We start from the raw sequence: 12593 nt of genomic DNA, 5'->3' as shown, positions 1-12593 counted from the left end.
ATTATGATTTTCATTTTTTTATTGATTATTGCTTAATTCATTAAATCACCGCAAACATTAGTTCTAGGTATAAATAATGATTCATTGGTTATTCCTTGCTGACCGGACTTTTCCTTTAAGTTTAAAAACGTCAAAGAACTTAATAGATTAAGTGCACGTTTTGCAGCACGTCATGTCGGCACAAGAATTAACTTGCTTAAGGATGCCAAAATAATAGAAAAACAAGTTGATAAACGTTTTCAACAATGTAAAATACTTTTTTCCTCATTCCACCTTTTATGTTATTAGATTGTGCTATGTCTGGAGTTGACAAAGCAAACCCAAATAAGAGATTTCCTTATAGAACATCTAAAAATTATCAAGCTAGACTGTTAAAATGCTTCCCTAATGCCAAAAAACAAGCTCAGCATCCAAAAAACATACCCCACTCGTCACACACACATTTTACACCATCCTTGTGGGGACTTTCCATTGACTTCCATTCATTTCTATAGGCTAAACCTTAGCCATTACCAATACATGCCAAACCCTAAACCTAACCTAAACTCTTTTCATACCTTAGTTCTAAGCCTAACCCCCGCCGCATGGGTATGGGTCCCCACAAGTACCTATAAGCACCGAAAATGTTGCATATTCCTATGAAATGTAACCGACTAGGTAACAAAAGCACGGCCACAGACAGCTGATCCAAGCAACCCCGACATAGTCCACTCATTCCTTTACTCCAAGGGAGTAAAGTTTACATTTTTGAATATGACAACACATATGAAGAGTAAACATGATAAATGGCATGTTCTCCTATAATTTTCATGTAAACGTAATCTTGACATTACATTTACAATTAGATTTTTTCTATTAAAATTATTTATTATTGTGGTAACTTATAGGTACTTGTGGTTCACCCAACTGGCCCCCATTAGGGAAAGTTCTCTTCTTGGGTGTGAGGTTAGATCTAAGGTGTGAACTAAGTTCAGGTTAGGGTTAGGTATGTTTTAGTAATGGTAAGGGTCTGAGTTAGGCCATACAACTGTGAAAAATAAAATATTGCCAAAGCTTGGCTTGTGTGTTCAGTAATTATGGTACTTCTCTAATCTAAAGCCAAATGCACTAATGGAAAATGGGGAGATACCAAATACTAGGACTGCAGACATGCAGGACTGGTTGATGGAAACACCATAGAGTCTCTGGATGCAGGCAAAGGATCACAGCGATGTGACGGATGCTCCTCTCTTCCCAGGTGGTATTTCTTTGTCATGTACCTTCTTCCTGACATGATAGAGGTTTTTGACTCTCTGGAACATTAGGGACTAAAACATTTCTCTCATTCTCCACAGAGAACAATAATATCTATTGAGTGGTGATTGTGGGGGTTTATTCCACCTCTTTAGGTTAATGACTCTTCTTAGGCTCAATGGGAATGTTTTACTCCAGGTATTAGAGCTGTAGCTTTCACTTCCACATCTGTCTGCTGTTGGTGTGCAGTCCGCATGTGTGAAATCTATCTGGAGAAGATGTAGGGCTGCGTCCCTAAAGCAATGTTGTGAAGGGTGCAACTAGACTAAGAGTCACTGTATCACAAAGCCAGTAAGTCAAATGTTCCTCCAGTATGAGTTAAAAAGAACAAAGTATTCAATTAAAAAGAGGCATGAGGCAACCAGGATGAGTGTCGGCTGCTCTCAATCTGAAGCCGCAGTTCACCGCTGGAAAACAGGGATTATCTCGTCCAAGGTTTAGCCATGAGTCTCTGTCTCAAGAGACTTGCTCTCTGAGTGACTGATGGGTGGGATTATATATTAATCCCTCAAAATAAGATGGTATAATGGTAGTGGTAGAAAATATATACACGTTTCCCTTCTAAACTGATCACTACATTGAATAACCAATAGAACATGTAGAGAGGCGGACGTTACAGTAAGGTATGGTTAGATCAGTAACACCGGATGCTAAATTTAGGCAAAATCCCTTAAAAGCAACTCTGTACAATAATCACCAAACAAAAATATGTTCCCTGTATCACTCAAGTATCATTCTCTTTGTCCCGGCCAAACCCCAGACTTGTCTGACAGTTTTGAACTCCAGAGAAAATGTCTCCATCACTTTTCTAGAGTCTAGAACAGTGTTTCTCAATTCCAGCCCTGGAGGTCTGATTTCCTGCTCTAACCCTAACCCTTTCTGCTTCCACACCTGAATACAAGAGCTAATTTACCTCCATGTCATACAGTCAGGTTCTCCAGAGTTCTGATAATAAACAGATTATTTGAAGCAAAGACAGTCTAAAAGGTGAGGAAGCCTGGTCTACAGCTTCATCTCATTGCCTCCATCATTTCTTTGTTGATATTCTGAGATTACATGGAGGTATCCATAGAAACTTATGCTATTAAGTTCACCATAGATTATTCTTTAGATAATCTGAAGATCAAATGACTGACCCTGCTGACCTCATGGGTCGTCTACGCACCATGAACCTTAAACAGCTCTTTTATGTTGCACAGATTCCCACTTAATTTGCTCTTTGTCACGATATCACAGACAGTTAACCTCTGAGTCACTAGCTGTCTCATTCCATAAATAGACTTGGTGCACAGACTGCATCCTGTCACTGGACCATAGTAGAAATCCCTGAGCTTTTGAGGGCCATCCATTCTTTCACGCTCTGCTTTTCTACTTGGTATTATGGCTTTATACACCTGTGGTCATGGAGGAGATTGAGCATCAGAGTTTCATAATTTGAAATGGTGACCCAATATGTTTGGCACAAATTACTGAAATGATTCAGAACACAATTCAAAGTAAAAACAATATAATTTCACCTCATTCAGACATGTTTACCGTAGTCAGCTTAACAATTTATGTTTATCTCATCAAAACTACACCACTGCAATCCAGTAGCTTTTCTGTTCGCACCTCCCCTGCAGCCTAACCATTAAGTGCTGATCACTTGTTATTTTTAGAAAGAGGTGCAGAGGGGACAACCCATTAACATGTTGACACATTAAATCACTTCCTGCACACACTGTCACAGTCTGCAGGGACAATCCCCCATCAGCCCATGCAGAGAAACAAAGAGCATGGGAGATATTACCAAATGGATCTTAACTCTGATAAATGATCCATGACTAAAGCTGAAAAATAGATAAAGAAATAATCAGTTTCTGCTCCATGGAGACTCACAGGGAAGTAGAGGAGCAGAGAGCCGAACAGAATGGTTTCCAGCAGCAGGAGACTTGAGGCCCGGATCCTCTGACGGTACAGAGGCAGAGGAAGAAACCCAAGAAGAAGAAGAAAAAACAAGGATGAGGAATAACAAACTTGCAATACTTTTTTAGAAGTTTCATTGTAATATAATTAACTAATCTAATCTGTCTAATTTAAGGTCACATTTTGTGTTTTGTCAATGAATGCTCTGAGCCACCGATTCCCAAAGTTGGGGTCGTGACCCCACTTGGGTCTTGATATTTGCTATAGAAATTTAAACTAAACAATAAACATTTATGATGTATATTCTTAAAGATATAAAAAACATCACAAAAACAACTATTGTTATTGAAGCTGTAATTTATCACATGGATAGTTTATTTTGAGGAAACGTTTGAATGCTTATACCACTGATGCTGGATCCATTTTTAGGGCCAGAGGCTGAAAAGTTTTGGAACCCCTGTTCTGAGCAATGGTCTAGTAACCACACAGTTACTGCATAAGCATCCCATCATTTTTATTTTAAAGTTATAGTACTTAAAAAAAGCTTATAAAATCAGCACATAAAAGTCTGTTGCTTTTACATAGTTTTTTTTAGTTTGGATGAAATTCTTGGGAACTTAGTGGTGGAAAAGGTCAGCACTCTCACTCATCCTGAATCATCTAACTCACCCGGTTTTGACGATGCTGATAGGACACCAGCATGCTGACAAAGACGAGGAACATGAAGACCCCCTGGAGGGCCAGCACTGCGGCCCTGAGGAGCTTGTCCTCTTGCACCCAGCAGGGGGTGCTGTCCTGGCAGCGCTTACAGCCTGGCCAGCATGGGAGACAGATGGGCATGTTCGGGTAACATGTAGCGCTGCTTTCGCTGCCATTCTTAGGTCCTCCATCTGTAAAACACAGATACATGAATGTACACCACCTACTGAGCCATGTGACAGCCTCAGACTGCAGTGGCATCTGCAAACCTCAGAGTGAAAGAAATCACATGTCTGCTTCATGTCCCTTACATGATCAGAAATCAGTCATAGGGTGCCATACAGACACATTCTTTCCATCATGTTGCTCAAAGCCTTATATAAGCATATTTAGGGCTTTCAGTTTATTAAAACAATAATCAGCCTTTGCTTTGGATCATCTTTAACCACAGATATCTGAAATCCATCTACTCTTTAATAAACTGTTATTGCTTACAAAAAAACCCCAACTAAAGTGATGTAAAATGGAGGTAATTCTTCCCAAGGTAAAGCTGAAGCTCACACAGTGAAGGGAACATTCACTAGAAGCCTTAGTAACATTATGAATGAAAAGCCTTGAAATAAATAACCTTTTATTGACAATGAGTTTGTCCAGAGGGCAAATAAAATTACATTTAATCAGTTTGTGCCAAGGTTAAGGCTTTATTTTAAAATGGAATGAAATAACAGCAATAAATGAGAGTATACATGAACAAAATTTCTGGAACCCCTTTTAATGAAAAACTAAAACAAATGCCAATATTCTGCCCTTTCTGGACTTTTTGGTTCTGTTTAAGTTTTGTGTTTGGTTTATGTCATTCTATGTTTTCTTGGTCGTTGGTTTCATTTCCATTTTGTTTTATTCTAGTTTTTTCTGGTTGTATTTGAGTTCTTATGTATTTCTTGTTTACTCTCTGCTGCCCCCTTGTGCCAGTCTTCTTTCCCCTAGCTCCCTTCTAGTTCCTTCTTTCCACACCTGCTCCAAGTCATTTGATTACTCTATTCTTTGTTCTGTTTAGCATATGTCCTCCTCCTCTGCAGCTACTGCTTGCTGGATTCTCTTCATTACTTAATTTCTTAATTCCGTGGGTATATTCCCTGCGTCTCCTAGTTTTGGTTCCTGAGTTTCTTGTCGATTAGTTCAGGATTATGGCTTCTGTATTTTTACTTCATTAAATTTAGCAAAAAATCATCTCTGTCTCTTCATCTCTGCATCTATATCCTCAAAAAGTACCCACCAATCCTGACAGCAACAAAAAAATGGTCACAGGAATCACTCGAATCTGACAAAAGTAATAATAAATACAATTCTTGGTAAATGAAAAAATGGCATTAGAAAGATAATAATAGACAAGCATGTTAAAGTTAAAGGTTTTAAAACATCTCTTGGTGTTGGTGTGACTACAGCTTCACATTTTCAGAAATTAAAATCACTAGGACTGTAGCCAGCTTCCCTGGACGTGACCACAGGATAAAATTTGATGACAAATGAAAGAGACTAAGATACCAATGGTAAAAAAAGTGCCTGAAAAACTTCTAAAGACATCAAAGATGAACTTTAAGCTCAAGGACCGTCAGATAAAGATCCCACCATTATTATTATCATTATTTGAGCCAAAGTGGACTTCATGGGAGACACAAAGCTTTAATTTTTGTCTCCTAAAAACAAAGAAGGCATAAATTTAACTTTTTGCAAAGACACATCCGCTCTACATTCAGAGATGGAAAAACTAAACATATCTAGAAAATACCACTGTCCCTATGATGAGACATGGAGGAGGCTCTGTGATGCTCTGGGGCTGCTTTGCTTCATCTGGTATAGGGTGTCTGAATCTCTGCAGAGTACAGTGAGGATCTTTGGAAGGAGCTGAAACCCGCTGTCATGAAAAGGTCCCCCTCAGACCTGAGACAACTGCAGCTGTTATCCGTTATTACTTTGGTCAGATTCTGGTTATTTCTGTGACCACTGAAGGGTTTTTCCCTTCATTAAATAAGCGGTACCAACAATTTTCTCTATGTGTGTATCTTTTCAGATTTAAAAACAAAATAATTATTTTAGCCTAACTTGCTTTGAATAATCATTCATCTGTGATTGCCTATGGTTACGACAAAGAGAAATGCAACAATCATCCCTGGATCAATTAACAGGAAATTGTTTTAGCAAGAACAGAACTTCAAAATAACTTTTGGTGACATTAAAGAAGGATTCTGGATGTTTTGATTTCCAGAAAGAGACTACTTAGGCTCCTTTAAGGTATGTGCTGCAGAAAGGTGTAGCTACCAGTGCAGAGCGTCCTCAACAATGGCAGCTGGCGAGTGTAAGAACAACTGCTACACAGATAAAACATGATAAAAAAATGACAACAAAGAGGGGAGCTTGAAGGAAGTAATAATATGGACGCAGATACAGGAATCCTAATTCTAAATCCTTGGGATGCCTGCAGCCATGAAAGTTGTTTTCTGCTTAAGGTTCTGTATACAGATGCTAGAAATTTAGGTTAGGAGGGAACCTGCCTGCAAGTCAACACGTAAAATTACATAACCTGTGCTGGAGAATCTCTGAGGATTTTAATTAACAGATTAAAAGATCACAGTTTCTGTCAAAATGATAATTCAATCTGAGTTTGTTAGTTTCACTCTTTTTGTGAAATTAAGTAGTGAAAAAAATAGTATCAGATTTCGTCATTTAATGATCAATACAATAAAATTGTGGCCAAAAAAGAAACATTTCTGAATTCCTCATCCAACCATCCATCCATCTTCTATGACTTGTCCATCAGGGTCGCTGAATGGAGTTGGTACCAATCCCATACAGGCTATGGGGGAACAGTACAGTCTGGTCTAATGGCAGGGAAACTCAAAGACAAATCACCACGCCATCAAATTCTCCTCTATAGTGAGGAGCATGTGTTGACTGCCATTTTTTAAAGTCATTTTTTTAACCCTTTCTATGCATTAACCCTGGCAACAGCCCTAAACTAAACAGTTACCAGTGCAAACCTCAGCCTAAGACAAAACTAAACCCAATTTAAACCTTAGTTCTAAACCAAAATAACTTGTGAGGACTGGCAAAAGTGTCCCCACTTTCTAAACGTGTCCTCATTCCAAAGGTGGAAAATCAAACTGATTCTAACACCTAGAGGAAATTTAAAGACATCAATAAACCTAGCAGTCATGTTTTCTAGACTAATGTAGGAAACCAGAGTACCCAGAGAGAAACCCAGCATGCACAGGGAATTAATATTAGTCATTCAAACAAAAAAGAACAAAAGAAGAAGAAAAAAAAAAATAACCCGGGGGCATCATTGCTATTACTGGCATTGCCTGTCAGTTTGCTGCTTCACCTACCAGGATTCTCAGGTGGGATTTCTGGGTTGTAGTATCCCTCCTTACAGCGGCAGCAGTACTGACCCAGTCGAAAGCCTCGGCCTGGAACAGGCACACACTGAAAGAGAGACACTGTTTTACTCCTTCTGTTTATTTTTGCAGATTGTGATATATTTTGTAATTTTTAGGAAACAGAATATATGTTTTAGCTTTCTTAGAAATAGAGAAATCTAATCCAGTACCTTTAGTTTAGCTGAATGCCTCATTCTGCTTATCAGTCCATGCTTCACGGGTCTGTACTGATACCCGTCATATTTTCCAGATTTGACTCAGATTTCTTTTGCTTACATTTGAATAAATACAGCAGAATCCCCCCATTTCAATGCAAAATTGTCATTTATGTCACATTTACATCCCCTAGATATCAATGAGCATCAATCAAGAACAAAGTATTTTTCTTATTCTTCTAAAATGTATCTGTTGAGGAAAATAATCTCACACTTTGGATTTTGTGATTTCTCTACATTTTTTTCATGTCTTTCTCTTTTCCTGACCTCAACTAAGAGAAAATTTAGACTGATTGTTCCGATTTTAAATGTGTTTTAAATTGATACAATCACTTTGAATGTCAGTTATATCTGTAGGGTTGCAACAGTTAAAATGTCTGCCTTTTACATGGAGGCAGGTACAAGTCCTGGCCTTTTGCAAATTCCTTTTAGTTTGCTCTCAAATAAAAGGCTACAAAAAAGGTCTCAGATTAACACGTTAAGCTCTTTAATTCTCCTTCAAATTAATCAAGGCATAACGGAGATCAGGTGCAGACTAATATAAGATCTTCTCTGTTTATCCCATTGCTCATTATTGCTCAAATGTTTTTCTCAACCTTCAAATGTCTTGGTGATGTCTTGTGTGTTTCAAGCTTATTTCATTCTCCTAAAAGAAAAGAGAAGTAATCCAGAAACAAATGATCACAGAATGATGCAACTAAGAAACCCTTAATCTGATATCAAGAGATGAAATTTAACAGTAGATGAGGGACATATTTTTCCTATGTGCAGGTTTTTAAGTGCACTATATAAAAAGTAAACAATAATATTTGTTGTATTTGACCAACATGAAATCAGATTGAATTTGTCCTAGTTTAGGTCATCCATGATTACCCAGATAATTTCTATTTGTTAAATTTATATAAGAGAAAATAAATCGTTTGGTCATTGTCACTTTTAAAATGTCTAATAAAATGAAAAGGTATTGTAGACATACAGTAGGTGGGAATAACACAGCAAAATAGCAAATAATACAAATACACAGTAGAGATCTGCTGACAAAGGTTTTTTTAGGCTTTAAGCTCATTTTGCTTCTCTTTCCTATGCTTACAAGATAAAAATTACACAAAGATAACAAAAGTTACGAAAGTAGAGATTTAAAGAAAATAAACATTTATTGATTAATTAAAGAATACATCAACAATTGATAGCTGATGGGGGAGCAGCAATACATGTACTTTATGGGATTCCAGGGAGCAGCTGAATATAATGAATCAGCAAATTTAAGAACTTTTGGAAGAAAAAGAGAATATATGAGATATATCAGTCTTTTTCTTCCATCCATCCATCCATCCATCCATCCATCCATCCATCCATCCATCCATCCATCCATCCATCCATCCATCCATCCATCCATCCATCCATCCATCCATCCATCCATCCATGGCTAGAATATAGCCTACCACCATCAGCATTTGAATATACGTAGTGTGAAGTGTTTTAAAATACTTGGACTTGATACAGCTCTGTACTTAAAAATGGCTTTTATTTTGAAAAAACAAACAAACCTGCGTTCGGATAATTATCAATAATTATGTGTGAGTTTATTACACCCCAATATTAGCTGCCTATTGTGTGTCAGAACTGATGTTTTCCCCAGTAGTTTATCTAATTAGGACAGTTCCTCTGTCCTTCATTCTGTACGAGGCAAAGATTTTGAATGGAATGAGAGCAGCGTCCTTCAGCTAAGAACAAAGTGTAATATTTTGATAAGGCTGGAGCCATGGATGTCTCCTCATCTGCTAACATTTATGATGTAAAATGTGAAGATGTGACAGACTGTAGATGTATAAAAGGCTTCTGTAACTGTTTCTCGGGGCCACTTCCTGGGAGGTGAGTCCAGGGGTTATGCAGCTGTCTTCTGCAACCCAAAGAAACTTCTCTAATCTGGGAAGATTAAAAGATCTCTCCGAATCTGTTGTCATGTCTCCTGGTTATTTAATACATATTTATAAGTTATGAAGTGTTATTTAAAGAGTTTGTCCCGAGTGATCTCTTTTCAGGAAAAAGAACCGGAGACAGAAAGCTTCAAAGTGTAGACACAGAGCCCACCTTTAACACCTGTAACTAAAGTTATTATTTTTGAAAATATCTACGAAATAAAGCTAATTCTGGTTTATACTTTGTGTTTAATATTCTTGCTGTTAAGTGTTTTTCTTTTGATAATGATTGAAGTACCACAGGAGTAGGGAAGAAAACAGGAGGGAAGGAAGCAACTGTAGAACCAATACCAACTCAGTCTGGCTTATTCTAGGCATCAGAAGTCTGTCTTTTTATTATGTTTTTCAATTTTTCCCATAACTTCATCATCACTAGTTAAAATCTTAAACATTTAGAGAGTAGAAAATTAGAAAAATTATTTTAGAAATGTTTGTTCTTTCAAAATGCTTTAGCATCAACATTAGATGGTATCAATAACTGCACAGATAAAAAAAAACAAACTGGAACTCAGTTTGTTTTTCTCTTCAATGGGATATAATCAAAAATTTGAATGAAAGGTAGCAGGACAAAATACACTGCAGCCATAAAAAAGATCCCTCTATAATTAAAGAAAAACCTAAATCTAAACAGAAGTAAATGAGGATATGAGACAGCAGCACATTTATTCTGCACAGTGAAGCCATCAGGAGCTGGTGTCAGTGTAGCCAGTCAGGACACAGACACTAACCCACATGCACACAGACACACTTGCTTTCTATTAATCTAAGCTAAAAGCTAAATGGACACATAATGCCTCCACTGAAAGTATTATCTTTTTTTTAGAGAGAAAAATCCTGTTCTGAAAACTAGACAAACATGCACTCATACAAACACACACTGACTGCACAAAAATTCAAACTCACAACCTTTTTATTGAATGCTAAAGACCTAATGGCTCTCGCTGAACGCTAATGTAGCATTGGATTATACATGGAACTGTTCTTAATTCTCTTCTTGCCGTATCTAAACTCATATCTTTTCCTCTCTGGTTTGTTTAAGTAGATGTAACCAAAGCTTTACAGTTTTATGCCGGCTCAAATGCCATTTTATTGTTTAGAGGATGGTTTGCAGTAACAACATTAGCTGTGACCCTGCAGCCTTTGGCTTGTTTATGCTGCATATGCAGTTAAAACCGGATATAGTAAGAAATGCATGTAGAAGACGAAACAAATTCATTTCTCAATCACTGCCTGATTGGAAACCAGACTGAACTTTTGCTTTTACAGGGTCAGTTAAGATCATTAGAAAAAATCTGTATCAGCTAAATGTCTTTGCTTTTCTTAGTCTTAGTCTTGTGCATCAGCGCAAACTTCTTCGTCCAACACCGAGGTCACTGAGAGGGCCTACTATTCTTTTAGAAATTCTTTAAAATAATAAATCACTTGTGAACCTGCAGTTTGAGAGTGAAATGCTCTGTTATGAACATAAGGAATTATCAGATTCCTGATAGCAATGTAAGGCTGTATATCTGAAGAGAAGGACTAATTCTGGATTTAACAGGAAACCAAAGAAGAGAAGCTAAGATAGGAGAATATAATTTCTCTTTTTAATTTTCATCAGCACTACAGCTTGTGGACTTCCTGATAAAGAATTACAATAGTCCAGCCTTGAAGTAACAAATGCATGGACTAGTTTCTCAGCATCGCCCCTGGACAGGGCCGTACGCAGGGCCCAAAAATACTGAGGTCAAGAGGCAGAACTTCTAGTCATTGTGACTTTTGGAAAGACTCAGCTGTGAATTCCTAGTCTCCTGTCTCTCCTGCCAGACATTTCAGACAGTATAGACTGATTTTCATGTCATCTTTCTTTTGAAGCTTCAGTCTACAACTGGCTAGAAATGTGTCACAAAATATATTCCAGTATAATTGAAATTAGTTTCATCATATTTACTTGAGTCTTGAAATGGACACCTAGACCTAATACAATATCATGTTGATGATGGTGCCTAATATAACATATTTCTATCATAATCTTACACAATGCTTCAATTATCAGCATTTACACGTCCTACTTTTAAAACAGTTCAGGCGTAGTATCTTCTTACGGCTCCTCCTGCTGCTGGGTCCAAAGAGGAGCTCTGTTTGATTGGGCCTTATCCTGTTTTTCCCTTGGTGACGCATATCAACACAGTAAATAATAAACTGCTAGAAATGAAAACAATATGCATTTCACAACATCAGGTTTAATTAGTTTGTCATTTCAACACATTAAAATATATGAAACTACATTAGTTTCCCTGCTTCCAGAGCAGCCCAATGTTAAGGTGTAAAATAGTAAAACTAGCTATTAACAGGTATGAATATAGTCATCTATAAACTAGATAAATATGCTGAATTCACCAAGAATATAACATAAATATAGTATTCTACAACATCACATCAATTGTAGATATAAATGCAGCATTTTGAGGCTTGTTGAGGGACCATGGGGAATCTTGAAGTAAAGGAAAGTTACCACAGAAAGCTATTATTGTGAAAAAGAACCAGATGTTCTATTTTGTGTCTGTGCACAGCTTCCTGTCCGACGATCTGCTCCCTGACGTCTTGCTGTGTTTGGCAGAAATATAAAACAGGTTCACCATCCCACTCTGAGAAAACAATGCTGAATAAAGGTTTCATTTACCGACAGAGATAAATCCACTATGGTCTGATGTTCCCTTGCTGTGTTTAGCTCACTGCACTAAAATGCTTCCTCATTAAATGTAGTTTTTCTCAGCATCATCAATAACTGAAATTGCTGTCCACCTGCATTAGTAGCTCAATGTGCTTCTCTTCCAGGGACTGACGGAGTCCCTGGGCAGCAGCTTGTTTGTGGCGGTTACCACAGCGACAATGCAGGTTGACGATGACTTACGAGTGGTGTTACTTGTGGCTCTTCAAATATAAAACACTTCAAGATCACCAGCCTACTTTACTGCAATTTCTTTTACTTTATATCATAATGTATGCAATAAATGAATTAATAAGATACAGAGGAGATGACCTCTGTGTCCTCAATGGTAGGGCGCTGCCTCTGGACAAGATAT

General features: G+C 37.5%; 1 protein-coding gene across 1 annotated transcript in view; it reads right to left on the bottom strand.

Moving 5' to 3' along the window:
• Window positions 1–12593, bottom strand: part of si:ch211-156l18.8 (probable G-protein coupled receptor 179) — a 37676-nt gene that overhangs the window by 13116 nt on the left and 11967 nt on the right. The window contains exons 3-5 of the mRNA XM_038304850.1: window positions 7284–7380; window positions 3868–4088; window positions 3172–3240 (exon numbers count right to left, since the gene is read on the bottom strand). Coding sequence (XP_038160778.1) covers window positions 3172–3240; window positions 3868–4088; window positions 7284–7380 — 387 coding nt within the window. The remainder of the gene's footprint in view (window positions 1–3171; window positions 3241–3867; window positions 4089–7283; window positions 7381–12593) is intronic.

This window comes from Cyprinodon tularosa, unplaced genomic scaffold, assembly GCF_016077235.1.
Source record: "Cyprinodon tularosa strain WSP-4 unplaced genomic scaffold, ASM1607723v1 ctg544, whole genome shotgun sequence".
In the NCBI taxonomy this organism is placed as follows: Eukaryota; Metazoa; Chordata; class Actinopteri; order Cyprinodontiformes; family Cyprinodontidae; genus Cyprinodon; species Cyprinodon tularosa.
The sequence above is the reverse complement of the archived record's forward strand: the minus strand, read 5'-3'. Positions and strand labels throughout refer to the sequence as shown.